The sequence below is a fragment of the Pochonia chlamydosporia genome, chromosome 3, assembly GCF_001653235.2.
Source record: "Pochonia chlamydosporia 170 chromosome 3, whole genome shotgun sequence".
NCBI lineage: Eukaryota > Fungi > Ascomycota > Sordariomycetes > Hypocreales > Clavicipitaceae > Pochonia > Pochonia chlamydosporia.
The window spans coordinates 5,145,808-5,162,835 of record NC_035792.1 but is presented as its reverse complement, the minus strand read 5'-3'; the positions used below and the strand labels follow the sequence as shown (position 1 = coordinate 5,162,835).

The window sequence follows — 17,028 nt, the reverse complement described above, 5'->3', positions numbered from 1 at the left end:
CTTCTTCCACGGGACACCCATTGACATTTGTGACAAGGGCATCCGAAAACCAATGGGGCCTGCAACGTTGACCCTGGTTTTCTAGCTTGTCCCATTCTTGTGAAATTTATGTGACATATCACACCAGCTGCTTGATGAAGCGCGCGCCAAAATCATGCGACCAGCATTGTCAGCCGAAGTATTCAGGCCTTTTGGGATGCCCGGCTTTGTGACCCTCCGATTGCTTAAGTCTTGTTACCTGGCTGTGCCAGTGATGACCTTGAGAAGCAATTGCGTTGACATCGCAGCACTGCGTCTGTCGGCAACAGTCTGTCAATAGCGCTGTCTCTACGCATTTTGCATTACAGAGCAACTTGCACTGCTGTACTCGAGATCCATATAACCAGCTCCAAACTACTATGCAAGCCGCATCACCTCGCTCGCCTCGGGCGAGAATGCTTTTCCACAAGATGCTTTCTGAGAACCTTAACCCTGCCGAAACTGTTCTTTTTCTCGTAGGGGCATAAAACGCAGTGATATAAGTTATCTTTGAAAAACATGTTCGGCTTTGGGTCGCGGCCATCCGTGTGTCGACGCAAGAACTCGACGACCGGAAAAGCTGCTATGGGGAAGCAGTTTTCGATAGACAGGATGAGCACTGGTCTGGTAGTGAGCCTTAGTGATTGCCGCTGGGACTGGCGCAGGGGCAGGGCATGATGACAATTGAGGGTGCATTGGAAGCATGCTTGCCCAAACATTCTGAATGGGAGGCAAACGCAGATCAGACGTCTCTCCCGGAGCACAATTTGTAGGTGGGGGTGGAAATCGCCCTAGCATTTGCTGGTGGCTTGGAGTGGCCGTTTCTGAGGCAATAGAGCCTTTAAGTCCTGTCGTCTGTCTAACAAGGTCGGAATTCAATGGGGCCGGCTGTATCCTAAATGATGAATGGGCCGTTGTGGGTGGTAATCGAGCCAGCTCGTTTCCAATTCCATTTCGAACTAGAATGACTCCATCCGACTGGAACTCTTGGTCAGAATATCTGGGAGAAAAGCCTCTCGGGCTGTTATCGCTAACTCGACAGATCCCCGGCGACCCTCCAGACGCAGATACAGCGTGGGCCGTATCCGGTTCGTAGCCAGGGGACCCCGGCATGGAATTATAGTGCAAATGTTCGTCAACCTCATGAGTGGTCTCTCGATCTAAAGAGATTCGGTCCCCGGTGATGGGGGAACTGTTTGAATCTTCATGAATATCTCGAGCCGCTTGCTTGGCTGTTGAGACGCCATCAATCACCTCACCAGTGCTTGTGCTTGCCTGGTCCTGTTCCATTGCGGCATGCCCCTCAACCACCGCTAACTCATGCGAGGACGATCGCTGCCGATGCGTTGCTTCATTGTTCTGAGCTACTGAATCGATTAGCACGGTCCCATTTGTAATGGATTTTAAGCAGCTCACGACTGTCGAACGAGAATTGCGAATCCCGTTCTCGCAAAGGGGAATTCTGATCCAAGTGGCTTGATTTCATTTGTTCCAGATATAACTCCGCTTGTTTGTGGTGTTCGGTGAGACCTCGAGGGCCGGTCATGTCGTATTCTTGAAGGTTGTCTGCTTCGACCCAGCCGACACTGGCTCTACCAGGGAATTCTGCGCCATCGAAGTACATAACAGGATATGATCTTTTGGACTCCAACTCTCCGCCGTCTTCGTACAACCTTTGCCACGAAAAGGTTTGGGATTCAGAGTCGTACACGTAGCATTCAGGAATGTTCTTCGTAAGGCCGAGAGTTTCCATGGTCTCCGGTACACCGACAGCTTCAAGATTCTGTGTAGGCAGAAGGAGTGCGAGGCACCATGACTTGTAGAATGTCCGATAGATTCTACCTGGAACCATCGGTTTCAAGGATTCATGATGCCGATCGGCGCTCGCTCCGTTGCTGGCCCTGGCGTGTCTCTCGGATTGACGGTTACGGTTTCGAGCGGGACGTAAGATCGCCTGTCTCAGCTTAATTGGTTCGCCATCGACTTTGCGAGATTGTTGTGCTGCTAGCTTGTTGCGCTTCGACGGAATTTTGATATGCCTGTCAACTGCTCTCCGTTTCCTCTGATCACATCAGCTTTGTAGCCTCCTCGTTTACTTCAAGACACTCGAGCCTTACAGATAATGATTTGGAAAGATTCGCTGCATGACTTTGGGTTGGTTGTCCTTGTAGTGCTATGTCGCGTTCTGGAGTGAACCGCTCCTGTTGCTGGTTGTCTTGTGCTTCATCCAGGTGTTGTAAACACTCCCTTACGAGAGCGACTCCAAGAAGCTGGACTACCTCTATGCAAAGTGCTTTGCGAATTGGGGCAGTTGCCCGCGCGTACTGCATTTCCTCTAGTTCGCGAGCAGCTTTAAAATTGTAATCCAGTTTTTCGAGCTCTCGACCACACTCCATAGCTAGTTCTAGAATTCTCTCGTCGCCACCCTCAGGATCGGGGTTCTGGCTCTCGGCATGTAAGAGACTGCTCCGGGCGTGTTTGAAGTCAAGTCTGACTTTAGCAATTTTTGCTTCATGTTCTGCAAGCGGTGTTTTCACAGTTTCGAACTCTTTTCTGTGACGATTGACGCACTCAATGAGGCTGCTAAATGGACATTTTGTAGTTTCCATACTTGTGTTTGTCTCGGAAAACAAAACGTTACAAGTAGTGGTACATCCACTTAGCTCGGGAACCATATCGATAACGGCAAGATGGAGATGTGCAATAGGAAATTTGTAGGAGGCGGAAGTGACTTTGTTGACCCGAACAGAGGCAGACGTTCTTCAAATTTATTTGATCAGGCCAGAAAAGATTGTAACCATCGGACTATACTTCCCACCAGTACAAGTCAACTTTGTGCGATTACTCATTAGGGGTTCATAATCCCGTCGTAGATGTAGGGTATCAATGTCGGTTTAACAAATGCAGCCTGTCCCAGGACGATTTTCGCCTTTGTTACCACCAAGTCGCGACCGTCACGATTATCGACTTTGTGACACCCAGCGTGGCTCATATGGCGAGGCCGGCTTAGAGAAGGGCAAAAGACCCGCGGAATTGCAGCAAAAACGGATGGAGTACTAACAGTGTTGGCCAATTGACTTTAGAGTGTCTACCAGGCAAATGAGGCTAATGTAGAGCTTTACCAGCCCTATATCTTGGATTTGTTTAGGTCTGCAGACTCAAGTCGACTCTTGGGGCTCGCCAGTTGTTGCAGCGGAAAAATTACGAGGATCACGGTGCAGGCTCCTCTCGATGGTTGTACCAGCAACCCGCAACCAAGTTGGAGATAGGGCGTGGTATTCCTAAGTGGTTGTTTAGATAAGTGGGTGGACATGCAAGGACTGTTACCTGGTTGCCTGGAAGTCTACAAACTATGGCGCTGTCGATGTACCAGCTGACATTTAGTGACAAGGGTATCGGAAATCTGTGGGGCCTGGAGCATTGTGGTCTTTTGACATGTTCAATTCTTTGAAATTGTGACATATCACATCAACTGCCTTGATGAAGCGCGAGCCAAAATCTTGTGAGCAACCTTGTCCGCCGAGTTGATCAGGCGCCCTTCTCACAAGCAGGGATGCTCGGCTCTGTGACCTTGCGATGCCACGCACGTCGACCTTCTTGCCTGACAATCTCGCGGGTCGGTACTTCTGAAGCCGTTCATGCATTGATGTATACGTACTTCATGCACCAGGCATGCATGTCGGGCGGCTGTCGTCCCCAAGCACCTTTCGATTCGGTGGCCAGATCGCCTGGTTTGTTTTTGTCCTGGTGCGATTGCGTAAATGGTTGCATCAAGCCTCGCCACCCAGTATCGCTTATTGGCAAGCCCCCCTTTGCTTCTTATTATGCAAACACACATATTCCGCAGCGTTTCCGGTTTGTCAAAAGTGAATGCATTGCAGTCCAGGACTTTCACCCTCAGCATGGAGGAACAACCCCTTCACCTTTGCGAAAAGCTTTGTACGCAATTGGTCACGGGCCATTAGCCAGGGATTCAACCCACCTCGTTTACCAATCCACTACTGTCATACGCCACCACACGCAAACAAAAAAAAAATGTCCATTTCTTTGGTAGAAAGTATGCCGCACAATAATGAGAAGTTGGCCATGGACAATGACTTTCAGGCAAGCGGACATGAGAGGCATATGAGTACACCGCAAGTCGCTTGCATTAGCAGCCCTCCTTGATAAATGATTAGACTGACGAATATTCTACACAGATCCCAACATTGCGGAGAGTCTCCAATGGTCTGCCTTTACTCAAATTGCGATGCCGAGCCATTCGATACGGACATTGCACTCAATCAACATTATGTGCGTACGCACCTGAGTCAGCGTCGTCATCGAAGTAAGGGGAAGTTCTTCTGCGATTACGACGATTGTGACCGCAGATCAAGTCCCTTTGAACGTCTTGATGGGCTGCGAAGCCATTTAAGGGCAGCGCACAAGGAATCCATACCCAAAAAGGGGGATTGGAGCAAGAGTGCTTTGATTGCTGGCCACGTTGACGATCATTTGCAGTGGTGGCGTTGTCCCAAATGCCTTCGAAGAATTGAGAGCAAGCATGAGCTTGGCGATTGTCCAAGCTGTAAGTTACCAGTAAGTAGAACTTCAATACCCTTGTACGACAACAGAGGCTGATCGAACGTAGAAACAAGAACGTTGCAAGCCGCACGATCCACCAGCTCTAGCAGGGATTGTTGACACGGAAAGTGAGCCTTCAAACATCCAAGACACAGGAAAAGAAAACATCAGAACTAGTAGACTCAGCCATTTCCGAAACATCGTACCCAAGCAACATGTCCACGATGACGCTTTCGGACGATCGAAAGAAAATGTGCGTATGGAGAGGTCTGATGCATTCTCATCCAGGCTATCAGTCTAGAATCCTCGCACCTGTTACGATTACCAAAACATCACCATTCATACCCATAGCCTACAACTCAACCTATTGCCTATCATGCACATAACGCAAATGCCCCTTTCTTAGTTGTACAGCTCTTTGTCTAGCTTCCGCGCAAAAGCATGTTCTCGACATTTTGTCCCTCTGCTCCTTCAAAACGCGTCCCTGTGCTATTGCCGTGCATAATTTGGCCTTGTCATCTTGGTCTCAACACCAATCGGAGATTATTACATACGAGTTCATTATTGTACGTCTTATATGTGAGCTCAATAAACATAAGTTTACATAATGTTTTGTTAGATATAAGCTGTCCGCCTAAACGGATTCTTTCAGTCCTACCTAACAACGCAATGTTCTAAAAGTGCCAATAGTGCCATTGAATGGAGCTGTTACTGAATAACGCTCTTCTCTCCTCTATCTATAAATTTGTGTGACTGGAATAGTCTTGATAGTTGTCTCCGTAAGATAGCTATCTCCACCTCCGTTTTTTCAACAGTTGCCGGGTAAAGCCGTGGTCCTAGCCATCTGTGAACATCTGCGGGCGCCTTTTGGCCATTAATCGAGTCTTTCCAACAATGCTCTTGCAGATATCACCAGGTTCTATTCTGTACTTGACTCCATATACAAGTTTTTCATGTTTACCAGACTCTCCTATTGGTCCGGCTCCGTGGTTCTGAGTGATGGGCCGAGCATTGGACATCTTCTTTAGTATTGTCTTGTGAAAGTGGCCTTCATGTCACGCCCCGGCTTCCAAGCCTTACGCCATGTCGCACTACCAACTCAACTTTCTTGTACCTCTTTTGGGGGCTGCGTGGTGATGAGTGCAGACCCGCCACCGAACCCCATGACAGGGATTTGTTGCAGGAGTAGATTATTTTGTCACTGGGGACTGGTGCACCCGGGCGGCAAAGCATGCCCAAGACAGCCTGTCCGTAGCTTGCCTGCAAGAATGTCAAGCCAGTTGACCATGTCATTTCCGATCCAGTCAGCATGCAGGGGGTCATGCATTGAGCCTGAAATGGACATTCACCACAAAGCTCATTCGTTTCTGTATGCTCTCATTAGTTTCCAGCCACGGGTAAAAGTAGGGGTACATTGAATATTCACCACACATGATCGTAGTTAGGCGCAGATACTTTGTATTATATTGTCTATTGTTAGTTTCGACAATAAATACATTTGCAATATGTAATGGCATATGATGACTTTACAACCTGACTGGCCACCAATTAGTCACTAGCCCTTGATACATTCATGTGCCAGATCAAATGCACAAGGACGATTGATTACACAGCGCAACCGTTAGACCACTGGCGAGCCAGGCGGCTGTCATTGTTGGCTTCGGAGCCATCCGATTCGTCAATCGGATCGTATGATCCGCATGTTCCTTGTGCCACTCTCAGCACACGGGCGAAGTGACTTACAGTCTGTAGGCCCTAAACTTGCCAACAAAACGCGTGGGTAAAGGGGCAGTGTTCACACCCGCCTGCGTTGCAGCCGTCTGTGTGAATGTGTCAGAAAACTTGCCTTCCGAACGGCCAGGTGACACAAAAGGCTGCTTCGTACTTCATTCACGAGAAAGGCGTGCTACAGGGATAAAATTCCTTGTCGTCAACTGAATTAGCGGGGTGGAGGTGGTGCATGATGGAGGGTGCTGACGCCCGGCGGCTAAAATCATGCTAGCTTATCCTGCCGATAGCTTGTTTGCAATAGCGCCGCTTTCTGCAAGACAAAGCGGGTGCAGGCACAATGTGTCGATCACGATGCGACTGTTATGATGCCCTGATGCCGCTCTTCAAGCTGTCAGGATGACACGCTAGGAGGACAGGTTGGTAGAGATTGTCAATTGCTAATTGAAAGATGCATTAGGTTATCCCTGCAACCATCTTATTCCTATTGGAACCACCCCAAGCACAGATAAAAGTTGAAACTGGGCAGCCTTTTGTCGTAAATTTACCAATTAGAATAGAGTTTGAGATGCACATATTGGCGGCCGCCGGTTCCCGCAGGAGAAAAATGACTGGGGTCTCGATGGAGGCTCCTCTTGATGCAAGCCGGAGAGTGGGGCATGCTGGTTTGTTCAAACCTGTGGGTGGGCGTGAAATGGCTGTTGTCGATTGGCTGGGAGAAGTCTAGGGACTACGGTGTCGTCAAAGTACCAGTACTCGTTGACATTTTGAGACAAAGGGTGTGTCGGGAATCTGGTGGGGCCTGGCACAACCAAGTATGACTGTTAACCCAAGTCTGTACTGTAATGCCCTCTTCGTGAATTTATGTCACATATTACATCATATGCTTGCTGAAGCGCGCGCCAAAATTATAATTCTGGACAAACAGGGATGCTCGTATCCATGATCTTGTTAGTTGGAACAAAGTAGGCGTTGTAACCTGGCTGCCTAAAGTGGAAGGAGGAATTTTCAGAGGCAGCAGCCTTAGTTCAAACTCTTGGTTTGACCTTGTTAAGGCATCCCTCACTGGTCGCCAATCCCAGAGTCGTTCAAGCATGACATGCAGAACCTTTTGGCGGCTTGACCGGGCGACCAGAGTGCAGATCCGAGACCAAGCCAAGGCAGGGATAAATATGGACAGATCAAATGTGGAGAATCGTCTCCCTATTGGGCGGCAATGTCGTGCGTTGTTAGCCGCTTACCTCTTTCGCCGCAGGCACCTGCAAATACGTCCAGCTCCTCTGATCCCAGGAAGATCCACACCATCGTGCTGTCAGTGGCCATTAAAGTAAAGAAAATATTTGACGGGATGTTCGCCATGCACGCTGCCACAAATGGACCCTTCAGCCCAAAGGCCAATCTTTCTTGTAGTCGTGGGTAAAAGTTGCAAATATCATTATACTGTGTCTGCTCCAGACCAAGTGTCGAGTGCAAGTTGCCATTTTGATCAACTACACTGTTCATCTGGTGCACGAGAAGAGTAATAGGCTGAGAAGTCCTGACATATGCCTTGGAATTTCGGCGCTATTGCTTTGTTCCTTCGACTCAGTACTGGGCAACAGTCGCACCATCATATATACGCTGCAGCATATACTATATGACCATTTCTGTAGCGAAAAGAAGCGATAATTTCACTCAAGTTACTAGAGCTCGTGCGGTGGCTCGACGCCCTCCCTAAAATGTATCATCACACGAACCTGCACCGATCTCAGCACCTGCCTCTCCTTCATTGATAAACCTAGTGTGTCGTCAGGACGCGTCAATGCGGCATGGAGACCCCCCTGACTCGATATCACTTCGTCAAAGTGTGCTTTTACTATCTCATTTGAATAGTCCCATTTGGTACGACGTGGTACCCAGCGGTACCAGTCACTGATACCGCCCTCACCTCGAATCCAGTCACTACCATAGAGATCCTCATCCTCACCATCTTCAATGTCTTCATCGTCGTCATCATTTTCTTCGTCGTCTTCGTCCTCATCTTGTTCTGTCTCGCTAGGCATATAAGCTGCCAGGAGATCACCAGGACATTTTACCGTCGTCATATCATCTGGCGACGGCAAGGTCACCAAGAAAAAGAATTTCAGTTTTGGAAATGCAGCCATAAGCCTTGGTACATGGTTTCGGATTACATCGCCAGCCAAGGTGAAACCAAGGTCGCGATAAAAAGATGTGTTTCGTACCTCCAATGCCAGCTTAGTCACGCGCTGAACCCAATCCAGACCGTCCGGTGTATCAGTACCACTTGTCCCATTCCCGTCACCTAGCTCAGGAGCACTGTACTTCGAAAACGCCATATTCGCCGCGTCAAGCACATCTAGATTCACCTTCACAAGACAGAAAACATCCTCAGAACCATTGAAATGTAACATAGAGTCTCCAAGAGGCAGGATGTGCGGCACTGCGCGCAATGCCTCTATTCGGGACTCTTTGCATGTTGCAAGAATGGTCCGGGTGGAGATTGTGGAGCGAGGGAGTGTTTCGGTTGGCTGGAGTGCGAAAGGTTTCTCGGGGTCGTTGGCGATACGCAGACGATGTACACGGGGTTGTTGGAGAGCCAGGCGCCAAATATAGCAGCGAAGCTCGGGCGGCAGACGGGGAAACTGTGGAAATGACTGTAGCAGCATGTTGTCCGAACTTGGGGAACCCCAAAACCGTCTTGGTAAATATATTGGTGCTGCGTAGGATGAAATAAAAACGAGAAAGAGCAATAGATCTCGAACGTGTTAATGGTTGAGCAATATGGGAGATTTCTTGCCTTCGTCACCAGGTCACCTCATGAATTTTGATTAGCAACTGTGCTTCAAATATAATAGATCCGCGGCCCAACTATTCATGAAGTTTCCATGCCAAGAAGCTGGGCGAATGACAGAACGCAATTAACCGCCTCACCTATCCTGGAGACAAGGCTGGGCCAAGGCGGTAGGCTGTTGGTACCGCCAGCGATAAAAATGGCAATACTGAGGACGATTGGTGATGGAGTCTACTAAAACTCTACACACCCCTAGGTCAGGACTGTCCAGTAAGAATGGGTGCTCGATGTCTAATACAAAAAGACTTCCCCAGTATCGTCAGATTTTGCAAATGCTGCTATTTTCGTTACGCCAGGGTGCAATCTGCGTCTACAAGCACATAGCCCACACAACCTCCGGCTCTTTCAGGCCTGCATTTCTCCTCGTAAGGCACAATCTTGCGAGGTACCGTCCCGAATGCTAGCAGCCATGCGTCGTACGCTGTGTCGTCTTGCGAGCCACAACCACCACCAACACTACACCACACCACATGAAGCGGAGAAGAGCCATCTCTCCACGAGTTCAAAAACTCGCTGTAGGCCCCGCGGGGCTGTCCGCCACACAAGACGAAGAAGTCCCCAATCGAAGATGAATATGGGAGAAATGGTACCTACCACAGCACAAGGCAAGTCCATTATTCCTTGGTAGTTCCCCTTCAATCGTTCGTTCGGGCTAAAATTGCATAGGATTTTCCACAGAGCTGAACAGCGAAAGTGAGATACCCCTGGTCTGTCTTTACCCAAACTGCGTTGCTGAAGCATTCGATACGCACATTGGACTGAGTCAACATTATCAGCGTGTACACCTCAGCCACCTCACATGTCGGCGCTATGGCGTCTACTTCTGCGACTACGAACATTGTAAGCGTAATGCAGCCCCTTTTGATCGTTTTGATGCGTTGCGCCGCCATCTGAGCCGAGCACACAAGGAAAACGTACGGAGGAGGGGGGATGCGAGAAATATGGCATCGACTGCCGACCACGACGACATTGCGCAGTGGTGGCGTTGCTCCAAATGCCTTCAAAGGATTGAAAGCAGTCATGAAATGAGCCATTGCCCAAACTGCAAATTGCTGGTAGGCATAACGTGGGTGCATAGCGAGCGGACCACCCCAAACCACCTACTGGTAAACATTACATAAAAAAACAACCACAACACAGGGAATCAATTAATTTTCATTGCTGCTGTCTTCATTAAATGCCCCCACATCAATCTGACAATTCGTGCAATATGACCAGGCTTGCCGCAGACACCACATTGCCGAATCTTCGTTTCATCTCTCGGTGTCTGGCCCCTTGTTCGGCGTTCTTATTGCCTTATCTGCTCTTCCACGCCATTCTGATCGTGAAGAGCTTGTCCCTCAGCAATAGCATGCTGCCGCCTTGACGTAAGCGCGCTCTTCCAGCCCTGCGCTACTTGCTTAATAGTGCATTTGCCTTGCGAAGTTGCTCGACCTCACGAACGGGTAAATTTGTTACCGAACCCTGTTGTCCCCCCCCCCCCCCCCTCTTCCCCCCCAGCCATAGCCTTGTGCCGTTGGACCAGCCTCAGTATTTGTTTCTGTAGGGTAGTTATCTCCCCCTGGGTTCTCTCAACCGTGGCAGGATAAAGCCGTTGTTTTTGCCACCTGTCGACGGCTGCAGCCTTTTTTGCCAACATGTGAGATTTTTTGGCGATGCTGCTACAAAGGCCACAAGGCATTGTTCTGTACCTGGCTTCATATACAAGTTTCAGCCCACAGGTTTCACCTATTAGATGCTCCTTATAGCAGCGGCCGCGAAACGCTCCCCATCTCCAATAACCACAAGACCAAACGGTTTGCTCAAAGAAACACATTTTCACAATATTTCCAGAATAATATATAGGTGGATCGTAGAATGACCAAAAGATGCGAAATCAGGGGAATGTGGCTGATTCCAATGGGGACTGAACTGTAGATGCCAATATATTTGTGCTGATTGGGAACTGAAAAGAGCGGATGGATGACGATTTGGCTGCAGGAAAATCGTGTCGCTAATAAGGCTGTCCTTTATTAGGTGCGAATAAGCATGCAGAGTATTCACAACAGAGGCTGCGAGTTCCCCATTATTCATTTGTGATTTTGGTTGCGGCACTTTTGGTTCATTGTGCTACAGATGCGTCACTTAGACCATTATAGGGAGCCTCTGACCTATAAATGTAGCTTTGCAACTTTCAACACCGGGGTCATCTCTGGTCAGTTTTGCAATAGTACTCTGAGAGCGAACCAACAAGTATTGCATGCGCAGCCCCTCAATCAGTCATGCGAGGAGTCGCAAAAACTGGGAAATTTACCTTGATGATCAGAGAACATGAGGAAGCCCTTTCCAACGTGTCGAGTTGTATCAGGAGTGACGCCGGTAGGTCGCCGAGACAGGGATTCTCGCTTTGCATTCCCTCTGATTGGCAAACCGGGAGTCGTGGAAACATTAACATATGCAAACCAGCAGGTGTTGTCACATCGCTGCCTAAATCATTTGGAAGAAGGACTTGCAACAGTGACAGGGACAGGTAATCTCGAAACTGGCAAATAGTTGGTAGTTCATTGAGTTTGATCAAGTGGCTTATTTGCACAAGGGGCAATTCCGATCCACACCCCTCTAACCAATTCTGGTGATGAACATGGCGGCATCCGCGGATATGGCATCCCATGACGACGCGCCAAACACCTGGGGAGACGTGCATGACTCGGGAAGGCGGATATGTACTCCTTGTACCAATCACAACAATTAGAAGTCCACAAGGCTAATTCCATATTTGTCCGTATTCGGCGACATGCAGTGTGGCTTCACGAGGGACCGGTCCAAGTTTTGACTTCCACGTCAGTGCCGGTTCCGTTATCCCCGACTAGATCCTGGAGAACACAGCCGCAAGACTTCGCTAGAGTGTCGGATCCATGCCGTTGCTTAAATATGGAGTGGGGCTGTGAAAATCAAAGTTGTAGTCCTGTCACTCGGCGCTCGACAGAAGTGCACCGGATAAATTGAATTACCAGTGCCTTAAGAATAAACGAGTGTGGAACGCCAACGGCTGAAGCCGGTTTACCGGAATTTGTCCGGATGTTTGGACCGTTCTTGGTTGGTGACTCGCCACTTCTGGGCTTTGATTGCCAACAGCCGTCCGAACTGGTCTCCTGCGTCGGTAAACCCCTGACTGGCGGACGGATGAATGAAGATGATCGATCATGCCACGCGATGATCGCTCCAGCGCCCCCATCACATCGCCAGCAAACCAGGTAGCATTTGTTCTTGGAGATTTCCAATTTCGATAATCGGACACTTCGGTCTTCGGCTGGCTGTACCGGACAACAAGATAGCGATGTTGAAGATGCACAAATCTTCGCCGTTCCGTTCCATCATGCCTAATGGTACCGGTATCAGGTAATGTATTGCGAAATCATTGGCGGTGGGAAGCCAGCCCATTGGATAAAGTCCTGGGCTACAGTTCAGACTCATCCGGGCTCCGCAACTCCAGTGGCATATCGCACAACCTGCCTTCCAGTGTTACTTAGGGGCTGTGCAGTTTGGGAATGGTCAAACCCAACCTTCTACACACTGGGCGGCTATGTCACCCATCAAGTTAGGGGCCTCGTCCGATTCACCAGATGCCACCCATGTCAAGCCAGAACGGAGACCTTACCGTTCTGGTGAGGTACATTTTGACAAGAGCATATTATTTTAAGCGGGTTGGGACGCTTTAACGGTCGCATCTTCCCTGCGTCACGGTTAAATACACCTTCCTCCACCCTTGAGCTATCCCTCTGCTCATATGTCTCTCACAAGGCCGATTATGATGGCCAATTGGAAATGAGTCATCAATTTTGGCTCCGCTCCACGTATCCACCAATCTCACCGTGGCTCACATTCGGCCGAAGTCCGTCTGTTTGCTAACCATGAACCGCTACTCACAGCGAGTCCGCTCGATACTCAAGCGAGCCAAAAGCCAGAGCGAACAGGGGGGTTTAGTGGAGGAAAGAGACAACTCATGTGGTTACACGGGACGGCCCGACGGTTTGGTTCAGCCAATTACGTTAGGGCGGTGCATTACAGGGATGTTTGAGGCATATTGTGGTCCTACGCTATTGGTGATGAAGCCTCCAGCGCCCTGTCAACGTCACACGTACCTATGTCTTGGTCAGAGCTTACTCAAAACAATTTTACGATCGTGGAGCTCTCGCAAGTAGCAATATGAAGCTAACAATGCAACCTTGCAGGTGATACCACCTAACTGCCTGGAGAAATGCAGTGATACCTTCTGCATTTTTGCGATTCGCTCAGCCTTACCCTGCCACCCAACTGTGGTAAGGACGATGATTCATGTTAATCGGCCTAATTGCGATGAACTGTGTGGTCTGGTCTCTAAACTGGACTAACTTTTGTGACCCGCTTTTGTTTTTTTTTCGTACACTTGCTAAGCCGCGCGGCAAAGCCATGACTGCCTGGCTTCAGAGGATGTCTGCCACACCATTTCATCGGTCGCCCAGTCCGCACCGTCCAATGAGCGGTGCAGGTGTATACGATTGGATCACAAGCTACCAGGCGCATCGGTTCTTAACATGAGGAACTATTGGGGTAACTTCCTTATTCTGCTATGTGACTGCATCTACAGTATATCCGGTGTGGTTCAGACTGGCGTACTTAAAATAAACCCCTTGTGCTGTCGCTTCATATTGATGGCCTACGACGTTGAATGGTCAAACTATTGAATGCCGGTTTCTACACCAAAAAGGATCCGGGTAGCTTGGGACAGGCCACAGGCTAAATGATTGAGGTCCATCTGGATGACTTGGACTTGGACATATATTCAACTGGGTCCTGCAGCCCTACGGCCTTGTTCTGCACTGTGTATCCCTGTACTTCTTCGGGGCCGGGTGGCAGACCTTTGCCAGCAGGGTCAAGACCAAAAGGGGAAGGATCGCAAGCTGGATGGAGGTGTGGCTGGGATGCCCATAAGTCCGATATGCCAGGCGGCAACGCCATGGGCGGCTCGGCCAGCCAATGGACTATGTCCCATGCTTGTTGCCTGCAGGACCCCACTATGCGGCAAAGATCGGCTTTCTTGCAACGCCAATCATTCACAGTCTGACGATCGCAAATACGGGTAAATGAATGTTACATCGGCCGATTCTACCAAGCCGAACTACAATTGACGGTTCGCAGATGGTACATTGACCAATTGGGAGAAGGTCATCACTCGCCGGGCGCATCCGGCCACAATGTGAAATCTGCCTCGTTTTATGTATCTTCATGCCATTTGAGTATTGCGTTTAGGTACGCAAACGGGCGGCCGGGGAAGGGGGGGGAGGGGGGGAGGAAAGAGAAAACTTATGAGGTTGCATCGAGCGGCCCGACTGTCTGGTTCAGCCAATTACATTTTGGAATAGCTGGCATCTGCCAATCAGATCTTCGAAGGCAGAGCCCTCATTGGCCAGTCCTTTGGCTGAGGCACGAACTAAACTAACCTTGAAGGATGTCCAGGTTATGATTGGTCGAATCAGGAATCACCACTCCCAGATTGGCTACTCTTCGAATTAAGATGAAGGATCTGTGTTTGTGCGACGTATTGCACACTCCTTCATGTTTGCCAACAGATTTGGGTCCATGCCAACCATGCTCTTGCCAAACTCAGCCTGTTCTCATCCTCCTGTTCCAATGTGAGAACGCTCACTCGGCTCCGTGGTCAGCTTGTCTGATGTTTCTTGGTTAAGGCTCAATGGGCAGGGAGTGTGCGTGTCTGCGTGCAAGGATGCCTGCTTGGGGAAGCGCACAAGTATGGACACGGACGTCGACAAAGAGAACTGGCATCGGTGTGCCCGGTGGCTCAGCGCTGCACCAACAGAAAGCCTCGAAAATTTATACACTTCAGTGTCAATGGCAAGTTACCATCTTTCTCAGCCTTGATTCGCGGGCCCTAGTTCTCATTTTCAAGTTCTTGTGTTGGTCCCGGTGACAGATTTGAAGGAAACATAGAACCAGATTCCAGGAGTTGAGTTTTCAAATGTGTACCAACGAATCAAGGGGATATAAGAAGGCTGAGGAGCCGAGTGAAAACCTGATTCATACCACCACTGCATTGCCTCTACTGATTCCCTCAGGCTCCCTCAAATAAACCCATCCAAGATGACGATCTCTTGTCAGCTAAGCACGCTATATGACCAACCCATTGAGGGCATATTCGTGGAGTTCAAATGCGTGGAGCATCCGCAAAACTCCTTTGAGGGATATTCCGACCAGTCAGGCATGATAGATGAATGGTTTAGCTCTCTCAATCGCGAACTCCAGTCTGTCCCATGCACCCCGGGCGAAGACTTGCATTGGCAAATGCGATTTCATCTCCAGCCTTTCTTTGGGGAGACATACTTCCCAGAAATCTGGAATACTCTTTGGGTACCAAAGGAAGAAGATTCTCATGTTGTCATTAAGATTGACAAGAACATGTACGCAGTCATCAGGGACGACATCTTGCATGGGGCGACACTCCGAACTGAAACTGTTTCTATTCATGGGCCACGAAGCCCAAGGGCGATCCACAATCTACCTGGTTCGGGTGATGTGGAAATTCGCGTTACCACCCCCCTTCCATACGATAGAATCTCTGGATTTAATGAGCCCGTCTGTGTAAGCGCCGGGCCAGATGTGATTGATGCAGCCCCTTGGCTAGAAGAAGAACCTAAAAAAAGAAAGAGGGGTGTGCCTCGCCCAGAGCAGTTGAGGCGCTCAGCCAGGCTTGCACAGTCATAGGTACTCCTTGTTTTGTACACTTAGGTTATTTTTGATGCGCTGTTAATTATAGATTTTCCAATGCTGCTCGGCGAATAGCTCGGAGTCGCGAACTCTACTGGCTGCTCATTTAGTCAAGCGGATTAACTCCACGCCATTTTGTAGAAGTTCTACGAGAAGATAAATAGCACAACAAACCCGATACTCCCTCCTGTTTTGGTAGGCCAACAATAAGCGTAGCCATCATGTCAAACAGCTTGGACGAGACGGTCCTCCGAGTGCAGCTCAGCAACTGCAGACTGCATTTGGAGACCACTGGCACATCACTGAGAGCTGTGTATGGCGACTTGAGGTACTTTCAAGCAGCGTTTAAAGAAGTTGCCGCCGAGGTAAAGCGATTGAGCCTGGATAATGAGTTGATGTTGACTCTCTTGGGCTTCACTGACTGGGATGAGGATGTGGAAGAATGCGACACTGCTGAGACCCCGAAACCGCCCACCACGCCAACCACTCCATGCACTCCTTGGAATACACCAAAAGAGGAGCACAGTCATAACCCAGGGCCAAATTCTAACGACAAAACCATTACTGCAGGGGTTGTCACAGGGAAGCCTCGACGGAATTCAGTCTGAGATTCTGCCATCGTGGTTCTCTACGTCAAGGCGGCCAGTTGTGGGACCATCATCTGTTCGGTGTGAATTCTATATTTAATAGCCGCTTTGCTGTTTTGCATCCTCAAGGAATTGTTATCGTAGGCAACGCTAGTGATTGGTGAAGCAAACTCCAATGGGTTATGATAACCGCTTCTGCCATCCAGCCACAATCTTGTAAGGGGAAGTTCAATTTTAGAAATAATGAGAGGGTGTCGAAGTAATCAAATACGATTGGAGGGTATCACTTGTAAGGAGACATCTACTACCTGACTAGGCGCCTAGGGTTATTGGCATGGTTGCAAAATAGGGGCATGTTGCGTTCAGCTGCACCCAGCCACCTACCTAGCAGCCGCCGAATGGCCCCCACCCACGAGGCAGATATATATTTACAGAGTCGATTCTTTTCCACAAAAAATTTCTGTCATTCTCACTTTATTCGTTTTACACTTCACCACATACTCGGAGCGGGTTTAACTTTGGTTCATCCTCATTGCTATT

At 49.2% G+C, this 17,028-nt stretch overlaps 5 protein-coding genes across 5 annotated transcripts; 2 read left to right on the top strand and 3 right to left on the bottom strand.

The window, feature by feature from the left end:
- Positions 1 to 522: 522 nt before the first annotated feature.
- VFPPC_11620 (hypothetical protein) lies at positions 523 to 2,627 on the bottom strand (the record flags this gene model as incomplete). Its single annotated transcript, XM_018289747.1, has 3 exons — positions 523 to 1,382; positions 1,435 to 2,080; positions 2,136 to 2,627. 3 exons carry the CDS (start codon positions 2,625 to 2,627, stop codon positions 523 to 525), a joined length of 1,998 nt encoding a protein of 665 aa, XP_018146123.1.
- Positions 2,628 to 3,370: 743 nt separating this feature from the next.
- VFPPC_17624 (hypothetical protein) lies at positions 3,371 to 4,185 on the top strand (the record flags this gene model as incomplete). The annotated part of the gene is made up of 3 exons (XM_022429317.1): positions 3,371 to 3,435; positions 3,505 to 3,822; positions 3,900 to 4,185. The coding sequence occupies 3 exons, from the start codon at positions 3,371 to 3,373 to the stop codon at positions 4,183 to 4,185; spliced, it is 669 nt and encodes a 222-aa protein (XP_022285645.1).
- A 3,327-nt stretch (positions 4,186 to 7,512) lies between these two features.
- VFPPC_11621 (hypothetical protein) lies at positions 7,513 to 8,975 on the bottom strand (the record flags this gene model as incomplete). The annotated part of the gene is made up of 2 exons (XM_022428768.1): positions 7,513 to 7,812; positions 8,046 to 8,975. The coding sequence occupies 2 exons, from the start codon at positions 8,973 to 8,975 to the stop codon at positions 7,513 to 7,515; spliced, it is 1,230 nt and encodes a 409-aa protein (XP_022284539.1).
- A 2,436-nt stretch (positions 8,976 to 11,411) lies between these two features.
- On the bottom strand, positions 11,412 to 11,843 carry VFPPC_15940 (hypothetical protein; the record flags this gene model as incomplete). Its single annotated transcript, XM_018293693.1, has 1 exon — positions 11,412 to 11,843. One exon carries the CDS (start codon positions 11,841 to 11,843, stop codon positions 11,412 to 11,414), a length of 432 nt encoding a protein of 143 aa, XP_018146120.1.
- A 3,434-nt stretch (positions 11,844 to 15,277) lies between these two features.
- On the top strand, positions 15,278 to 15,898 carry VFPPC_11623 (hypothetical protein; the record flags this gene model as incomplete). Its single annotated transcript, XM_018289750.1, has 1 exon — positions 15,278 to 15,898. One exon carries the CDS (start codon positions 15,278 to 15,280, stop codon positions 15,896 to 15,898), a length of 621 nt encoding a protein of 206 aa, XP_018146118.1.
- Between the last annotated feature and the right edge of the window lie 1,130 nt (positions 15,899 to 17,028).